At 38.0% G+C, this 20,031-nt stretch overlaps 1 protein-coding gene across 1 annotated transcript in view; it reads left to right on the forward strand.

Annotated features, from left to right (window-relative positions):
* Positions 1-7,683: 7,683 nt before the first annotated feature.
* The window catches only part of cbl (Cbl proto-oncogene, E3 ubiquitin protein ligase), a 33,761-nt gene continuing 21,413 nt past the window's right edge, over positions 7,684-20,031 (forward strand). The window contains exons 1-2 of the mRNA XM_024277907.2: positions 7,684-7,830; positions 14,379-14,626. Of these exons, the coding sequence (XP_024133675.1) occupies positions 7,684-7,830; positions 14,379-14,626 (395 nt within the window). The remainder of the gene's footprint in view (positions 7,831-14,378; positions 14,627-20,031) is intronic.

A 20,031-nucleotide genomic window follows, 5' to 3' on the forward strand; every position in this document is an offset into this window, starting at 1 on the left:
GGAGGAAGCCGGAGCGTCTGGAGAAAACCCACGCATGCACGTGGAGAACATGCAAACTCCACACAGAAAGGTCCTTTTCTAGATTCTAGTTTGCTTTTATCATCTGAGACATTAGATTTGCTGTAACAAACACCTTCACAGTTTTGACCGTAAAAAGGTTTATGTTTATATTTTGTTTTTATAAATTAAACCGTTGTTCTCTTTTTTTCTCATAATGTGGTAAAAAGAGAACAGAAATCACTTTATTAGTTCAAAGTGTACTTGGAAAACAGGAAGTATTGCTTTATGTCTATTGGTAATTTCACATTGAGTCAACAGGAATTATGTGTGGAGTTCCCCAAGGCTCCATCCTGGGGTCACTTCTTTTTAATACTGAAATGCTCCCTGGAAAGTTATAAAGAACAGCATTTATTACCATAGCTATGCAAATGACACGCAGACATATATTTACATTTATATTACATTACATTTACATTCACTTTCTTCTGTGCAGTAATCAATATCTTGCAACAGATTCAAGTTGCTTTTTTTTGTTCATCACATTGATACGTCTTTCAATAAAAGATCCCTGAATCCTTAAATATTACATTGACACCAGGAGACACAGGCCATGTACAGGTGCTTGGTAAATACATCAATGATATTAATGACAGGATGTGCCACCATTTACGTCAGCTGAACAGAACATTGTCTTTGGGGCTAAAAAGAAAAACAGTTGGAGGTCGCTACAGAGCTTCAATCTATTTATCTAAAACCCACCAACCAGGCCAGAAACTTGAGTGTAGCGATAAACACACAGCTGAAATTTGATAAACTAATTTAAGGCAGTCACAAAATCAGCCTATAGTATCATCCCATAAATATTTCAAGGATTAAAGATTTGATGTCTAAGCAGGACCTGGAAAAACTAGTTTAAACATTCACCTTTAGTCTACTTGAATGCTGTAACAGTGTTTTTACAGGACTGCCATAAAATCAAGAAACTACAACATATTTGGAGCTCTGCTGCTTGGGTTCTACCAGTAAAAAAAAAGAAAAAAAAGTAGATCTGTCGGGTTCTGAGGATAGACTTTAAAGTTATGTTACTGGTTTATAAAACTTTGAATTGTTTAACACAAAAGTACATGGCTGACCTCTTGACCCAGTATGTACAAGCCAAAACTTCAAGATTTCAAGATTTTTATTTACTTTTACTGTCTGTTTAAAAGCTTGAAACCCTTTGTTTTATGAAGCAAGCCTTTTGTTTTCTAAGTTATAACTATAAATGTTTTTCTGGTTCCTGGTTACAGTCAATTTTTTCATTTTTATGCAACAATGCCAGATCTTTGCACAACAAAACACTGAGTTCAAATAAGGCGGATCCACCAATGAATGAAAGAAAAAGTCCCAAGAACATCAACAGAAAACAGCTCGAGGACAAAGTTGTACGATGTTGTGAAAAGCTTCTTTCTTTGGCATTTGATTTAAACTAGTGTGTGCTTCACCCCACACACCCTCAACTGGTCTTGCAGTTATCCATCTTGTGTTGCAGGTCTGGTTTGACTGTCCTTCTCCCGATCCACTGGATCATGTTCCCTTTTGTCTTTCCTCAGCTCTTCCTGCCGCAGATGAACAGATACCTCTTCCTGACGCAGCACAGGACAGATACATGTATCTGTCAAGTCATCCTTTTTAGTGGACACCTCCCATGTGTTTACGAAGTTATTTCCGTCCTTCTACTTTCTATTGCATCTACTTCGTACTGCAATAATCTGACACACATTTCATGTACTAATGTCAAAATATTCTGCAGGTCACCATAAAGACTCAAACCCCAAACTGCCAAAGCAGGAATACCAATGCTGGTGACTTTAGTGTTTTGACTAGACATGAAATGTAAAGAAAAACTCACATTCAACACTGTATTTGAATTGCTAAGCCAAGATCAAGTCAGTTGTTTAGAATCAACAACATTAAAATGTTACTTTTTCATTGAAATCCTGGTCAAATCTGGAACCCAGTGGTTTAAAGTTTTCATTTACATGTTAACTGAGAAATAGCTGTAACATTTAAATGAAAGGATACATCATTTTTCATCTCAGAAAAGAATTATAACGCAGGGAGAGAAAGAGGGATATTAGAAGAAAGCAAACAAAAGAGGGTCGAGAAGGTGGATGATGATGATGGAAACAAGAGGGGGTAGAAATGAAAAAAATATGTAACAAAACGCTGGAGGTTTATTATTAAAACTGTCACATGTAAGTGTTGATCAAAGGGGCGGGACCTCTGCTGTGAGTACTAGCAAAAAAAAACTACTTTTTTTTCATTTAATTTTAGGACTTTTTTCTTTTATTACGAGATTTAAAGTCATAAATTTAAGACCTTTAAACATGTAAACTTACGAGAAAAGTCATAAATTTAGCCTATGAGTATTTTAATCATAAATATACAACTTTTTCGGGTAAATTTGTAAGGTTTGATGCCGTATTTTAAAAAAGCGTTTTCTGTTTGTAAACTGGCCCTAATACTCTGTCATAGTTTTTTGAATGGTTTTAATTGAAAATAAAAGCCTTCTGGTTCATTTTATTTTTACTCATGTTGAGAGGCACCCAGCTGCAGGTAAATATGGTGGATGTCATGGCGGATGAATGTAAGAAGCTTTGTCATGGCCTTTATTTATTTATTTGTTTTGCTCAAGCCATCATCAAGGAGGATGATCAAGGGATCAAAAGCACGTAAAATGTAAAAAAAATATCTCTACATATGAACACTGTTATTTTCGCACTGATGTATTCTATGAAGACGGCAATTTATAGAACTAAATGTCTCTTTTTTTCGCTATTTTTTTTTCTTTCTGAATACTGCGGAAGTCTGTGTGGATGCTGGCTTAGCTTAGCGTAGCTAAAAAAAAAAGAGCGTTTTCACTGGGCCAACTTCTCAACTTTTAATTTTACTGATGCTTTATCAACATATTTGCGAATTGCCATTCTAATAACATAAAAGGGCAATGACTTAATACCCTTTAATGCCCAAGAGAAAATAGATAAAAAAATAATAACACCTTTGAGAATACTAAGGGGTATACGGAACAAATTAAATAATTCATAAGTGGGTGTTTATACCAATTCTATGTCAGAACTTGCATGGGATTTAGTGCATTAAATATACAAATAAATTACCAAATAATATGAAAAATGTATATTTATATAAATAAAACAGATGACATAAAACAAAACATCTTATTGCACCAATTATTCCTATTATATATTTCAAATTATTTTAAATCTTTACGGGTCTTGAATCATTTCACTGAAAAACTGTACTGGAGAATGAGTATCCTCACAACTATTTATTACGTTTAATTAACTGAATTTGATCCTACTGCACCAATTTTCCGGCAAAATGCTTTTTTTTAAACTTAATGTTCATATTGTTTTTAATAAACGTGTATTACGTCAAAACTTCTGTTTAAAAATAAAAGTTCAGCCAAGCATCATTTTTCCTTATGAAAATTTGGTAGCTTTTATGGGAAGATTGTGAATGTCAAGCGTGTTTTACAAAAGGTATGGACAGAGAAAGCATTTAGAATTTTTTGTTTATATTTTTTCCCTGGAGAATATTATTTTTCTCTAAAGTCTGTTTAAATCTTCTTTTCCTTTCAGCTTTTCCCTTCAGCGAATCAGCTTCTGCATCCTCTCCTCTAACAGCAGATAACTTCATGTCTTCATTCACTGCATCCATCTCCTCTTTGGTCTTCTCTAGACCTTTTCTCAGCATCCTTCTATCAATATATTCTGTCTCTCCTCTGCTCATCTCTGTCTTGACTCTCTGAATTTCTCTCCAAAACCTCTATCATGTGCTGTCCCTCTGATAGACTCATTCCTGATCCTATCCATCCTGGTCACAAGCATCTTCATCTTCGTCTCTACTACCTCCAGCTCTGTTTCCTGTCGTTTCTTCAGTGCTACTGTCTGCAGGCCGAACAACATGGCTGCTCAGTCTTGTACACCTTTCCTTTCACTTGAGCTGAAACTCTTCTATCACACCTGACGTTTTTCTCCACAAATTCCAGCCTGCCATCTCGTCTCACTTCTTCTCCTCCTTTCAAATCCTCCACCTTCTTTATCTCTTCTCCCTCTAACCTCACTCTTCCACTCTGGTTCCTCTCATTCACACACATGTACTCTGTCTTACTGCGGCTAACCTTCATTCCTCTCCTTTCCAGGGCAAAATTCCACCTCTCTAACTCCACCTCCACCTGTTCCCTGCTCTCACTACAAATCACAATATCATCTGCAAACATCATAGTCCATGGTGATCCCTGTCTAACCTCATCCGTCAGTCTGTCTATCACCACTGCAAACAGGAAGAGGATCAGAGCTAATCTTCCACCTAATGGTTAAACTCTACAAAGTTGCATTGTGCTACCTGTGAGCACGCAATACATTTTTTGTGCAACTCAAAATGTTAAATGTGCTTTTATTTGTCTATGCACATTAGTAGCATGAAATATCGACACAATACATCAACATATATCAGCAGACACTTAATGTTCTAATACTGGCTGATTTACTACGTTTAGTACAATGAACATTGAATATAGCTCATGGATTTGGTGTGCCACCCCAAAATTCCCTGCACATCCCCAGTCTTCTTTTCCAGATTAGGGAAAAGAACAGGTGCTCCCCAGGCCTCAAGGGCCGCTCTAGTCCTGCTTTTCACCAAAAACACCCCCGCCCTTAAAACTCCTCATTGGTGAAACACACCTGGTTCAGGTAGAGCAGGCATAACTGGAAAGCATTTAGGACACCAGCCCTCAAAGACTGGATAGCCCGGAGCTAGTGGCCTTTTTAGAACATGTACAACTCCCTGTGGAGATTTACAAAGCAAAGGAGTAAGTAGTGTGCACTAGTAAACGGATAATTGCTCCATTCCGAAATTGCAGCTGGAAAGACATTGTTGGGAATAAACACTCAGAATTAATTCCCAACAGTAGCACAAATATGTTTTTAATACCACTGAAATTTTAACTTGACATTATAAAGCAGTCAAGTTGAATAAAGCTGCATAATGAGACTTAAAAAAATCACTCATGATTTGTGAACTATTGTACAAAATTAAAAATGTTGTCATGGCCACTTCAAATGATAAGAAAACAAACAATGATAGTCATTTTACACTGTGTCTTTTAGCAACATGATTCAGAACAATATACAAAGCTGTAATACATAAAAGTGTCACTAGATGGACCACAGCAATGAGAGAACACAAAAGGCTTGGAGCAGATTTGTTCTTTTTGTGTTGATTCACTACTTTTCTGCTAAAGACAGTTTGACACAGTGGCTAAATCTGATTACATTGCTAACTATATTTGCTAATTCAATTGTTCATTGTCATTTCTTTAGGAATATACATTTAAACTCCTGTCTACACGTGAAAAGCTATGAGTTAAAGAATATTTATGACTATACTTTGAATTTAATGTCTTTCTAGTGTTCTGTCTTTGAAAGATAGAACACTTTGTTTGTTGTTGCTGCTGTCTTCAAAGGGGGAAAGAATAGTTTTACTTGTAAACTAGTGGACATTTTTGTCAGACCAGTTAACTATAAGCCTAAGCTCTACAGGGGTTCTACTAGTGAACGTATAAATTTTGCATCTCAGTGGTTAACTAGTGCCTTCATTCAGTTTCACAAGTAAACCAGTAATATAGTCCAGTAGCGGAAATTTATGACAATCACTAGTTTACTAGTTACTTCCAAAAACTGTTCAGATCAAAGATATGTAAGAAATGCAGAGTCGAGGTGAACTTTTAGCTTTTGATCTAGCTGTAAAGGCATAGTTAAAAATGAAGTAGTATAGTCAAAGGTCTAACTTAACCAGGGAATGACAAAGTAGTGCGTCCCTGTCAAACTAATTTGGGGGCGTACCCCTTAAAGTCTCACTCCAATCATATTTTGATCTCTTGTATAATCATTCTCAGTCGTCTTTTAATTATGATTGTGGTATTTTTAGTCAAAATGAAAAAAGAAAGTGACTGTTCACACGTAAATTTCAAAATAGGGTAAGTGCGGCCAGTGCTAAACCTTTTCCTTGGACCCAGAAGAAGGGTTAAGGTTAGGATTACAGTCACAGTTAGGGTTAAACCACCAAATGGTTCTGGAGTGCGGTAGTTCTGCAGCTCACCGCTCCCCCAGGGGATGGATAAAATGCAGAGAACATATTACACACACCTAGGAAGGTGACAATGGGACTTTAACTTTAAGTTTAACTTTAAAAATATGTGGGGCCAACAACAAAATGCAGTCTTGGATGCACTTACGTGCAGTAATGCAGTAGTGTGCATCTTGGCTTTGTGTATTAAGTGTGGCCAACATCAATTTCCATCACTTTTTGTGATGGTTACATATAAATAAATATGTGCGAAAAAAACATTACAAAAATTAAAAACCTCTGCTGTTTTCTAGAATTTTCTGCAGCGTGGCAGGAGTTCATTAGAAATTTGTCTCTGAGTTGTGGGTGGGACTGTTGGTGCGGAAGTAAGCCTCCACTTACATCCCATCATCCCTTTGTTTACACTCTCTCCTGCTAGCTTACACCCCCAAGTTAACATTAGCGGCGCAACAAAAATGCTATTTCTGAGCTATCCAGCCAGGAAATTGAGACATTAATGGTTCATTAAGATTAAAGAAATACATAGGAATGCAATTTAAATTTTACATTCTTTTTTATGGGAAATGGGACAAGAACAAGAACTTTTAACTTGGTTCGTGTTGCAGCTAGTTTTGTGAAACCATAGACTTTTTTCACCCATTATTTAAAATAATATGCAATTCTGTGGTTCTGAATGTTGGTGTTTATGTGAATGCAGCCCAGACGGCAGAGTTTCTTCAGGAACGGTCAGATAGGAGGCGTCAAGGGAGGGGGGCAAAGGGGGTGAACGGAAGGGGACGTACAGGAAAGACTAGGGCCGCATACACACGTCACATGGCCAGCAGAAAGGACTGGGCAATGTTTAATACCAACAATTATTTATTCACCCTTGTTCCCGTTTTGAATCGCGAAACGGTCGCAGTTTCAAGTGTAACTTCCTCCCTGTCACCGCTGCGAGGTGTTTGTCGTCAGTCTCGCAGCCCGCAGAGCGAGGCTGACACACAGCCCGTGAACTTCCCGTCAAGACGCGGTATCAGAGAAAAGAGCTGCTGCTCGCAAAAAAAGGGAACGACATCGGCGGTAGTCGGAAGTAAACGGTGCGCACGAGTCAAGAACAAGAACCTCTGGACGGGGGAAAAGCGCCACAGCTTTCTAACGGTGGGGACGAGCCTGATACTCGGCTAATTAGCCTGCATTGGTCCCTGCAAAAGGGGCAGAGGGAGCGCGAGGCTGCTAGCTGGAGCGCGAGGCTGCTGGCGCGTGAGCGTCCACCGCGACTGTTTTTATCCCCAATCCTGGACATTTATCCGGCCAAACCGATGTTAATTTCCCCGATGGGAACCTTCAGCGGATAGTCCCCCCTCCCTCCCCGCTTAACCCCCCCTTCGGACCCTGGCTGGGATACGCCATTCGGGCGCTGTCCTCGCAGGGGGGTACGAGATCACCGTCGCCGGGTCGCTCTAACTCCAGGCGGCGGTTCGGTCTTCCGGAACCCCATTCCCTGCTTCGCCCACCCCGCTTGGCGTTCTGGCCGACCCCCAGCCGAGCCCGACCATGGCAGGGAACCTGAAAAAAGGCGTAGGGATTATCGGAATGATGAAGGATGCCTTCCAGCCACACCATCACCATCTCCACTCCCATCACCAGCCGGGGGCCGTTGACAAGAAGACGGTGGAGAAATGCTGGAAACTGATGGACAAGGTTTGCTATGCAAAGACACTAACTACCAATTGGCTGATGCCTCTGTCTGATAACCAGGGCAACTTCGGCTAAACACAGCTAACTAGCAATGAAACAGCTAATCTTCGCTGTCTGCAGGTCTGATGATGCTAATGTTGAGTTAGCTAAGTTAAAACATTGTTAGCTCACTTTAGCTAATTCTACAACTTGCGCGTTTTGGTTTCTAATTGTCTAACATTATCACAAACACATTGACAACACAAAAAACACTTTTAACACTAGCGCACGGGAGTCTTTAAGTGGAGTTAACTCGGGGCTAAACGGGAGTTGTTAACCCGTTAAAATGTCCCAAGTATGTTCAATACATTTGCTAATTGCATAAACATGCATTTGTATATGCTTTTCACTAATGCAGATAAGTGGAAGCAACGGCATTGCACTAAAACGACTGCTAGCTAAGCTTAGTGAAGTGTTCCCCTTCTCGTTATTGCTGAAAAGTCTCCACGGTCAGCCTTTAAACATTCGTGTCAAATTGTTGAAGCATAACGAAGCGTGTCCATGTAACTTGTGCTTTTTTTCACGAGGGAAACTGATCTCTCACGGTTTTACTTCTCGGAAAAAAAGTCAGAAGCAGTTTGACCTCCAATTTCCTGTTAAATTGAACAGTCTCTGCTCTTCTTATGTGAGGCATGGCTTTGTCACTTGGGTTGTTTCACCTCACAAAGCCTCAATATCAATAAGTTAAATTAAATATTTTATTTGCAGTTTGATTATTTTTAATAAGAACACATTTGAAGCTCTGGCTGCGTGTATAAGTTATACTATTATCTTTCACCTTTTTGTTGGGCGAAAAAAAGTCAGTCTCAACAATATCAACCATAGAAAAGCTTTATATATATACATTTATACGTTTTATGTATATATGGAAAGAAATTTTGCTTGTGAAAACTGTATTCAGACTGGAAAAGTCCATTGGTCTGGACCGAGTCTACTAAATTTGGTCTGCATCAAGTCCTGAACCCTGCTATCTAGACTGAGTTTCAACCAAATTTCTTTGTCTTGTAAACAAGACCATGTGACTAAAGCTCTCCTCAATCATTGACCAGGTATTAGAGAAAGAATTATGGAAGTCCGGGCTGCACGGTGGCGCAGTGGTTAGCACACAGCAAGAAGGCCTCGGTTCAAATCCCGGCTGGGGGATCTGAAACAGAAACACCAACTGGGGACCTTTCTGTGTGGAGTTTGCATGTTCTCTCCGTGCATGCATGGGTTTTCACCGTTGACTTCGGTTTCCTCCCACCGTCCAAAAACATGCTGCATAGGTTAATTGGTGACTCTAAATTGCCCATAGGTATGAATGTGTGTGTGTGTGTGTGTGTGATTGAAGCCCTGCGACAGACTGGCGACCTGTCCGGGGTTTACCCTGCCTTTGCCCATCAGTAGGCGGGTTAGGCTCCGGCACCCCCGCGACCTCGAAAGGGACAAAGCGGTCAAGAAAATGAATGAATTAATAATGGAAGTCCTACACTTTGTAATCCTTGTTCACTTATTTAAACTTTATATTTTGCTGACCAATTTTTTAACGTCTGTATCAACGTCAGGTACAGACAGCACTTTACTGCTACTTCAGTGCGATGGAGGCATGCTGCAAGCTGGTTACTAAGGAGACAATGGATAAGTGTTTATGTCATAGATTGTTGGGAAAACCGTAAGAAGCAATGGGTATCGCGTTAAGTTGTTTTAATGACCCTGCATTTATCCAACCAAATTTCATTGAGTTGCTGTGTCTCGTTGTTGCTACACTACTCTATTTATATCCCATAGTGACTTGGTACGGTGGCGGTTTTGGGCCAGTTGTTCCACTCCGAGCACGACGCCTATTCAGACTGAGGAAAGTTCAGTCCAATTGGAAACAAACCGAGACCACATCAAGAGATGGGTCAGAGAGCGGTTCCTGGTCCCGTAACAGGGCCTGCTGGGGGGTATTCTGATTGAAAATTTGTTCTGGATTTTTGGGCAGAAACAAACTCTGGTTCACTCTAGGCAGAGCAAATGTGTCCAGTGTGAATACACCCTCAGTTTTATTTAAGCAACTAAACCATTTAGAATAGTTCAAATAGCAGTACCCAGTGGTATGGCATTTCAGATAACACAATCTCGTATGAAAAATCAACAATCAGAATTACGATGCGTTTTCTCTACTGCAGCAAACAATGAAGAGTGAACTTAAAAGAAAAAAAAAGTAATTAAGCATAATTTCATTATTGTTCATTATAACCTACTTTTTAGTAAACAATGTGTGAAAGACTGACTTACTGATTCTTAAAGGTAGGTCAATGAAAACACAAGTAAAAGTTGCAATAAATCAAGATTACATGACTTTGAGTCGAGTTGCTTTTAAGTCAGTAGAGGTACTTTCATATTTTTTTCATTGGTTACATTTTCAATGCACTGATCTTCTATTCATGTCTTTCTTTTTATAACTAAAAGGGAAATTTCTAAAACAGTTTTTTCCATAATTGCCCTTTAGTTTGCAGTCACACAGAAACATGCAACATGTCTTTAAGGTTCCAAAATAATCATAATTTGCAATTATGACACCTGAAGCTTTGACTAACGACTGATAATAATCAATTAAAATTACATAAAATAATAATAATAATACACAAAGCTTATCTTATTTTTCAGTTTCTCTGAAGTTTAAGTTTACTTTGGAATTTTTATTTGTGCCATTTTTGTCTTACAATAATATATATAATGTTTGGAATAAATACACCATCAGAGAACGTTCTAAAAAAAAAAAAGATCTGCTATTTCTACTATGTCTTGCAGAACAACAAGTTCAAGAGGTGCAAAAGTGTCTGCTCACAGCTGCAGCAGAATTTCACCAATGTGAACACGTCTTCATCTGATTAACCTTTAAAGACAGGAGCTTGATGCTGTAAAGCGTTTGTTTGGCAGGTGTGGAAGTGTCATAAAAATGTACCAATATAGGAAAAAAAGAGGAAAGATAGGTATTTTTGCTTGGAGGGAGTCAATATTTGACTTTAGGACTGCATCTTTAACATATAGTGATGGTTTATATGCAATGACATTATATTTAGCATGCGGAAACATGCTTTTTTTTTTTTTGTAAAAATATCTGTGGCATGTGGCAGACCTTAAAAGTAAAAAGCATGCCACGTTGAATATATATATGAAGTGGAAAATGGTTTATACTTGTATAGCGCTTTACTACTTTCTTAGGAGGACCAAAGCACTTCACAGCCCCAGCCCCGTCACTCATGCAAACACACACATTCACACACTACATGGGCGGGCAGGAACTGAATGTGGGACCTTCCGACCAAAGGATGACCGCTCTATCGCTGTACCATGGCCATTATCCCTCACTCTCATGTCTTATGATTCAGAAGTGTGGTTGTAGTGAGAATAATTTGCTATCTCTACTTGTTTTTGCATTTTTTTTTTTTTGTGCATATTTTGGGTGTGTGGCCTCTGACCAAAAGACGAGCATAAGCCAGTCAGCGGCATAACCTTCATTACTGAAGTTACAGCATTTTATCAAAAACACCATCATGTTTCCGCTATGCTTTGTTGGTGGAAAGAACACGTTTGCATTAAATTGTCTCACACCGTCATCCTTTTTTTTTTTATTTTCTCTTAAAATGTCGCTAATAGGTGTTTAATGTTGACACAAAGGAAAATGAAGAACAATGTTTAGTTTCTAATTTCTCATCTGAAAGGCTCTAATTAAGTCCAATGGATTAAAAAATTCAGTTGTTACTAATTGGAATAAAAAAACATTTAAAGAGGGTTTGTACTTCTAAAAATTGATCCTAAAACGTATACATGTATTAGCTAACAAGAAAAAAAAGATAAATTTAGTGGTGATCTATCCCCCTTCGTTGTCTTTGTACCGTTTTCATTTGAACTTTTATATCAAACGTGACTGCCAAAGAATTAAGTTATTAAGTTAAGCTAAATAACAGCGTTTCATGATTGAGTCATTGACCTATAGCCATTTTGAATGGGTTTATTTGTCTGACGCTTAAGAAATTTAATTCAGTTGGACCAACTTGTTTGAAGGCTTAATGCACTTTTATAGTGACATGTTTGGTTCTGATTTAGTGTTTTACTCCTTACCAAAATTGGTTTCCTCTAACTTTAGCAGGTGTCAAAGCTAACCTCAACTATGATGCTCTTGAGAATGAGAGACTCGATTTGTTTAGACATGGACACTGGAGAGGTTCACCTCAATGTGAATGCAGACAGACATGGACAGAAGAGAGGAAAAGAACCACAGAAAGTAAAGGATGTAGACATGCATCCACTGTGGAAATAATTAAAAAGTTGGAAAATATTTGTTAAATACACATATTGTGCTTAAATCAATTTTAATCTAAATGTTTGGGAGTGTTTGTTAGGGTTAAGGTGCGAACTTTTTTAGCATTTCCTCTGGTTGATGCTGATCCACTGAAGTATTGTAAAGTAAAAGCATTTTATGCGTCTTCTAGGTCTTAAGAAATTGTCTTCTTTTAATTGTGTCCTTTTTTTTTGTTGTGCATGATTTGTAAAGCACTCCAATGTTGGGTTCCAACACACAACTAGCGGTGGTTGGTTTCTGTGTTTAAGGCTAAAATAGTTTAAACTCAAGACACGCTAAGTTAGAAAAGTCTTTGCAATCTGTTGCATCAGTTATACTGTCTATCTCAGAGTATGCCCTTTATCTATGCCTGTAACATTTGTATTTGGCAAAAAAAGAAAGATCACTTTGTATAATTTTAAACTTTATTTAAAATGAAGCAGTTGGCCAATGTCATCAGGTGATCATTTGATTATTAATATATAAATAATTCATCTCTAAACTGAATTGATCTTGTGAAAGTTGCACCCACCCTACAGTTGCTTCAAATTGAGGTTGACCTTAAACGTTGTTGCATTAAAAAAGTGTCATGACCTTACACAAAGTCACATGTTTTATGTTCAGTTCTACTTAAAAATAAACTATGAAGTTTGGTCCTTTTAAGCAACCTCTGATGCGCTAATGACATTTGAGTGTAGTCCTCCACGAATGGTCTTTTTTGCAATATTTCAATGGGATCGGCAACTCGAGGGCCATTGTGTCTGCATGATTTCCAGATATCCAACCCCTACTCATGACTGATTACCTGGTTCAGGTGTGCCCAGCCAATTAGAACATGCCAGAGCAGAGTATGTTGAAAAGCATGCTGCCCTCGAGGCCTGGAGATGCCCGTCCCTGTAAGGCCACTTGGCATTTTCACACCAATGTAAGAAGGGTAATCAGGTAATAAACACAAGTTTGGAGAAGAAATGTAAGTAAAGATGTTTTTCAAATATTTGACCAATTTCTCCATACTTCCATATTGGTTGCTAATCTGAGGGACATCAGTGGTAGTTCAAAGACTCCTAATAAGAAAAGGCTTTTTATTTTGTTATGTACTCTTCTTCATTAAGTATATATACTTAACATTAAGTCATTAAAACAAGGACTTATAAGCAAGGTAGTTTTTTTTAACCTTTAATTTTTTTTTCTTCCCACAATGCCAAAGTGCTGACTCTTATAAATGACTGGGAAGGAAATCCACTGCGACATTCTTGTAAAGTCGTTCCGGCTGTATTTCTTTCTTACACACTCACATGATTGGTAAACAATAAGTTGGCTCGATCTACAAAGAATGAACCATATCCTGCTGCTGACATGCAACTGTTCGGCCTCTAGCTGAGGTTACGTACGCCTGCTGTTAAACAAAGAAGTCTTAACATGTGACAAGTGCATCCAGTAGTGAATAATTGCAACCATGCAGGGGTTTTTTTTGTAATATGAATTTGTGCAATGATCTACACTGCACAGTGAGAGACTGGTTGAACATTGCTGAAGATCAAACTTCAGCAAATATTCTCAGGCAAATGTGTCCAGTTCTGACCAGACATCACCGTGTTCTTCACTTCTATTGGTAGTCCAACCATCTGTTTTAATTTTAAGGGTATGACCACATTGTGCAACAGTCTGTATTATCTGTTCAAATTTGCATAGCAGCCATATTCAAATGTTAAAAAGGAAAAGGGAAAAAAAGAGGATGTGCCGATTGAAATGGGGAACTTAAAAAAAAGACACAGCGATGGCCTCTATAAAAATGTTGGAGGACCAATCTCTATTTGTATCGGTGAACAGAAAGATAAAAAAATTGGCTTTAGAAAATTCTACCATGGATTTGCAACGTTCAGACATTAAACAAAAAAAATTGTAAAATAACTTCAAAATAGGGAAAGTATCTTTTCTGTTCAGTTTGTGCATTTCATTGTAGACTATCATAAGCTCTAGCTTTGGTGGTTTGCATTTGCTCTGCATTTAAGGTGGTTTCTTTGATACTAATGGGAGCTATTACATTGTACCTCATTCTTACAAAAAGAGTAGATACACCATGTGAGAAGTGAAAGGTACAATAAAAACGAGGCACTGACATTTGTTTGGTCTCTTCACCTGTTCAAAGTTGACTTCTAAAAGCCCTATATCTCATCCACCCTTGCCTCCTCTGTGTCTGCAGGTGGTGCGGTTGTGCCAAAACCCCAAATTGGCTCTGAAGAACAGCCCCCCTTACATCCTGGACTTGCTGCCAGACACCTACCAGCACCTGCGCACCATCCTGTCCCGCTACGAGGGAAAAATGGAGACCCTAGGGGACAATGAATACTTTCGCGTCTTCATGGAGAACCTGACTAAGAAGACCAAGCAGACCATCAGCTTGTTTAAAGAAGGGAAGGAGCGAATGTACGAGGAAAATTCTCAACCCAGGTTAGTGAAGTGGGGAAAAAGCAGCCTCTTTTCTGCATAAAATGAGGTATAGCATCAGATTGATGCCTAATGACTGTGTAGAAGCTATATGAACAATGCCACCTATTCCGAGACTCTTGTATGGTTGCAGCTGAAGATGAGCCAAAACACAAGGAGAGACGTTTTGCGGTTTGAGCATGTGAACATCTGTGGTTCCAATGGTGCTCATTCTACAGCTGCCTGCTGCTTCAGTTCTGTGTTTCTTTATCTCTACCATCTACTTGACTTTGTCATATAGCTGTCACAATTGCAGGCTCTTTCTTCTTGCAGTGTGGGTTTTTTTTTCTATAGAAATAGGTGAACAGAAACCATTGCCAGTGCTCAAATGTAGCTTGAAGATGGGAACCTGAAGAAACTGAAAATCATCTGGAACCACAAGATGTTACCACTTGCTCTGGGTGGGTTAGCTAGTGTTGGCTAACATGTTTCATCATACTCATCACGCGTGCTATATGTACAACATATAAATAAGTTATCACAAAACGCAGTTGGAACAAAATGTGCGAATGTAAAGCAAGTTTCCTCGAGCCAGTCCAAATTTATACATCTTGAAGTCATGTCCTCGGTCAGTTTGTTCTTTCACAGCTGCAGTGACTGAATGGAAAGAGCCACCCCTGGTGAGAGGAAGCTTCCATTTTAGCACACACTTCATCATTAGCAGCTTCGTTTGTTTTTAGCAACGTGTTTTTGAGTGGCGCGTTTATTTTTCACAATCAACTTACTTTATTGCACAGAAGCTGCTGAAACACAAATTCCTTCTTGAAACAGAGGAAATGTGCGCATGCACACACACAAACACACTCACGATAACCCCGCATTAAATACAAAGACTGCTTTTGTATGAATGGAGAAGGCAGTGTCTGTGGCACTAACCAATGGTTTCAGCCCACTTAAGAATGCTGTAGAATCAGCCAGTGATGTTGGGATGGGAACTAACTAGTATGTAGAAGGAGTCGTGCCAGAGCATCTGTGAGTGACATCAAAATAAAATGATCAGTCTGCGACGGTACAATGAATATTTAAACTCCTTGATTTTTCCTCAGCTTGAAAGCTGGTATTGTTTTTTGTGACTCCATTCAGTTTTGGTGCTTGGTTCTTTCTTACCTAAATGACTCAGAAAAGCACCATGGTTTGTTGCTTGGTACATTCATTTTTGAGCAGTGCTTCCAAGTTCGTCATGAGAGATCTAGACTGAGCGTGGGTGGATGTGCTGCATTGTGTGCTGTGCAAACTTCTCTGTATTCTCTTCTCTAGAGAGCCCTTTATTTATCAAGTCCCTCACTCTGTTATAAACTGTAGTGATTATTCCAGAAATGAAGCAGGGGGGTGTTGGAGATTAAAACTGTTTATTTGTGGAGCAACACCATTGGATTTTAGTTTGCTGTCAGAGGGAACCAAAGGAAAAGGATTACTCTCTTTAATAGCAGGAGAAAGTGAGAATACAAGTGAGATCCATGTGAGGAAAATATATAATAATTAACCCACACAGCCTATAGTTGACTCAACAGAGTTGGTCCTTCCTCCTCGTTTGCCTGACTGACTTCCTCCTCTAACCTGCAGCTCAACTGAGGCAAATCTTAGATCCAAACAGAGCTTGGTTCTTTACTGTCCTCTCCAAGCAAGTGTGGAACATTTTCTTTCATCTTGTTTTAAAACTGAAGGAATCTCAACCCAACACTTCCTTGTTAACTAAAAATACATCGTTTTCTTAGCAATCTACTTTAATTTTCTACGTCATTTTTACTCCTTTAAATTGTGCAATAGTTTTCTGACTTTGATATAGTTATTTATTTTAATGTTTTGAAGGAAAGTAAAAAATGATTTGGTTGTATTATAATCATAGGATTAATAATTTGAATTATTCTGATGCAAATGTGTGATAGATTACACAGCGTGGAGTCTCAAAGCGGTGTACGCTGTGCACTCAGGCTTGCTCCACTCTTGTTTTTTTATCAGATAGGTCAGTGACATCTCCAGTTTGCTTTTAACCTTTTGACCACTTTGGTTTTGCATCTTGACCATTGTTGATTGGTTTCAGTTAGTTACAGGAAGTTCTCGTTGACTTCTGGGCAATGCAGCTGCACTGTGAAGAAGTCTGTAGGAGGTGGTCTTCTATGCCTAAGGATTATGCTGCTTTTGTAATTATTATTTCTCTAAGCTAGTTATAAAACATTCTGAGCATAGCAAAGATTTTGTTGACCAAACTAAGCTTTATCCTAATATGCAAAATAACTCCCAAAGACTTGACTGTTTAAACTATTATCCTGTTTGGAAATTGAGCCAATGTTTAGTTAGCAAATCTTGGGGTCCACAGACTTTATCAGAACTGTTATCAAAGTGCTACTTTTAATATCACCCTAGTCTGTTTTATTCAGATTATAACTCTAAAGTATTATTCTTCTTTGAAGCGTAAAATTCACAGCAACAAAAAATGTACTTGGTGTCAAAAGCTTTGACTGCCTTTTTGTTGTTTTTTTTTCCTTTTCAACTGAACAATGAGATCTAATGATAATTATAAGAGTTCATTTTGGTCGATACAGTGAACACATCTTACCTACGTTTTGAACCTTAAATTGATTTTAAAAATTAAAACATAGCATTCAGTGAGGTCTTTTGTTTTTGGTTGTTACCTGAAAAGACAATCAGTTTACATTGTGAAATCACTATACATCTAATATTTGCAAAAAAGTTTTCAAAAACCTAGTTCCAGATTTTGTTTGCCAACCACAAGCTATGACTTTCCAGTCTATACAAAGGTATCTAGCAATTAAAATCTATAGTTTGTCCCTGAGAAACCAGATCTTAACTTTGACTATCCGAAAATACATCTTATCGTTATACAATCCTTTGTGGTTGTTAGGAAAATTACTACTGGCTTTACACTAATGTCAGATCAAATTGATTTGATGTAGAAGTTTGCATGAATGTCATTCATCCTCCTTTATCAGCAGCGAGGAGTTTTGATATAAAAATATAAATAACATAAAAGCTATTACAAAAATTTTTCATGTGTGGTTATAAGTGTAAATTGGTTGTAATGTCCCAGATGTGAAGCTGTTATAATCTAAAACAAACTTTAAGAAGTATTACAGATTTTACTTCCTAATCAAACCTATGCTAAAATGACTAATGTCTATCTTTTACACTGTTCTGTTATATTCAAACCACATTTTAGCTTAGTGTCCAAGTCTATGTCTCGTTTGTTTTAGACACATTGTGGACTTTCACATCTATACTCTTTCTTACCAGTATTTCCATTTGGGCTTTAAGCAAGAGAGAAAAATTAAAATCTGAAGTGTCTCTGAACTACAAGAGGAAGATAGAGTTTGATATGGGGACTTGAAAGTAGATTAGGTCAAGTTTTAGTTACTGGCATAACGGCCAAATGGCTAAAATAGAATAAAGACTTCACACTTCATAAACTTCAGGTGTTTAAGCGTCAATGACATTTTCCATAGCTCGTGGCTTTTGTGTGTAGATATGTGCAGTTTGTATGCTCAAACACACAAATAACAGAGTATTATGGTTATTTATGTTATGCGAGTAGCAGGGAACATCCAACTTGTACACCTATCGAGACTATTTGATTTTTTTAATCAGGGTTCCTCGGAACTCCTGGGTGGTGGTAGGCTGCTCATCTCAGGCTGGGGGGCTCTCTGGGGGTGGGGCCTGAGCAAAGGTGTCAGGGCTCACCTTTGCACTAATAGTATGCGTGACAGAACGAAAGCTTTACATGTGTGGGTTCATATGCATAAGTGTGTGTGTGAACGCAGTTGTATTGTGTACATTTTGACTAGTTTATATGTGAAGGCTATTTTTGTAACTACTGAGTGTGTGTGTAGACAAACCCAGCCCATTGCAGATTGCTTTTTACACCTGGTTATTTTATGATGTTACCCCCTTCTCTTACCAAATTCTTTCTCTAAACTCCCCTCTTTTACCTTTCTTCTGTGCACAAGTGGCTCTCAGCTCATATCTGTTTGGTCAGCGGTTGGACAGGACAAGTTAAAAAAAATATGCAAATACTGTCTTGGCGTACAAGTCGCTTTTGTTTTTGTACATGGGCAAATACAACTTCGATATACAGTTTAACTTAAAAAATGTATGCTAAAAAATCTTGTCAAATGTGCAATTGAGTTGCTAAGTTCAAATTCTGTAGCTCTTTAGAATGGTTTATTTGTGTAACAAAAGTATACTTTTCACTGGAGCAGAACAGTCAGAATTTAAAATATAAATGGGCTCATGATGAAAACAACATCCTCTTTTATATTAATTAGCATGGGTTTGAAAATCCATCCATTTTCTAAATCGGTTTTGTCCTTTTTGGGGACAAAAATCCTTGAATAACTACAGTGTGGACTGAAACTTATTTGTATTTTCTGGAGTTTTTTCATTTTATTCCTAAAACAACTGCAGCACTGAATCATGTGCTAAATCCATCAACACTGCCAGTATTTTGCAATTCATCTCAAACATGATAGTTTTGATGTCAAGCCACTTTTTGGAAATGACCACATTGCAACAAATCCTGAGTGATATCATCTATTGGCACACCAAAGAACATTGCACTACAGCAGGGGTCTCCAACTCAATCATGCAAGGGGCCAAAATCCAAATCACATCTTAGGTTGTGGGCCGAACAGAATAAACATCTATTGAACACACTGAAGCTCAATTTTTTAAACTTTAAAATCGTAATTTTCAACATAACTATGACTAATAAAGAGACAGGAATATTACTCGTGGATAAATCATTGTAAACCTTGAATAACTTTCAGTATTTTATTCGCCATAAAAATGTATTTTGACAAAATTATTCAGGTTACAAGTAAATGTAAGATAACATCGGGCCATTAATAACAATAATAATAAAAAGATAAATAAAAATAAAAATAATATGATCTTGAGGGCCAGATATAATTACCCGGAGGGCCGTATCCGGCTCCTGGCCTTGACTTTGACACGTGCACTACAGTGTCTGCTGAATTTTGGGTTACACATAGAGAGGAGAAGTGTGACCTGCAGGTTGATCTGAATATTTTAAAACAAAAAAGTTGAATTTATATTAAACTAAATGAGAGTCAATGCCCTTTAGAGATGTCGGCCATCTAATTGCTTTGATTAGATCACCATTCGCATCAGTTTTAAAATGTATGCCTCCAGAAGACACAAAAGTGTGCCTCCAGAAAAGACTATATAGTGGGGCATTAGATTTGGACCATTAAAGTTTTTAAAGCAATGCACAAAAACTGCATTTTTATGTTAACTTGTGTTAATACTTGCTTGCATCCAGTAGTACAAACTTTACAAATATTTCTCAAAAATTAAAACATTTTCAACATATTAGGTTTTTTTTTTCCATGTAG

Source organism: Oryzias melastigma, linkage group LG13 (genome assembly GCF_002922805.2).
Source record: "Oryzias melastigma strain HK-1 linkage group LG13, ASM292280v2, whole genome shotgun sequence".
Lineage (NCBI taxonomy): Eukaryota > Metazoa > Chordata > Actinopteri > Beloniformes > Adrianichthyidae > Oryzias > Oryzias melastigma.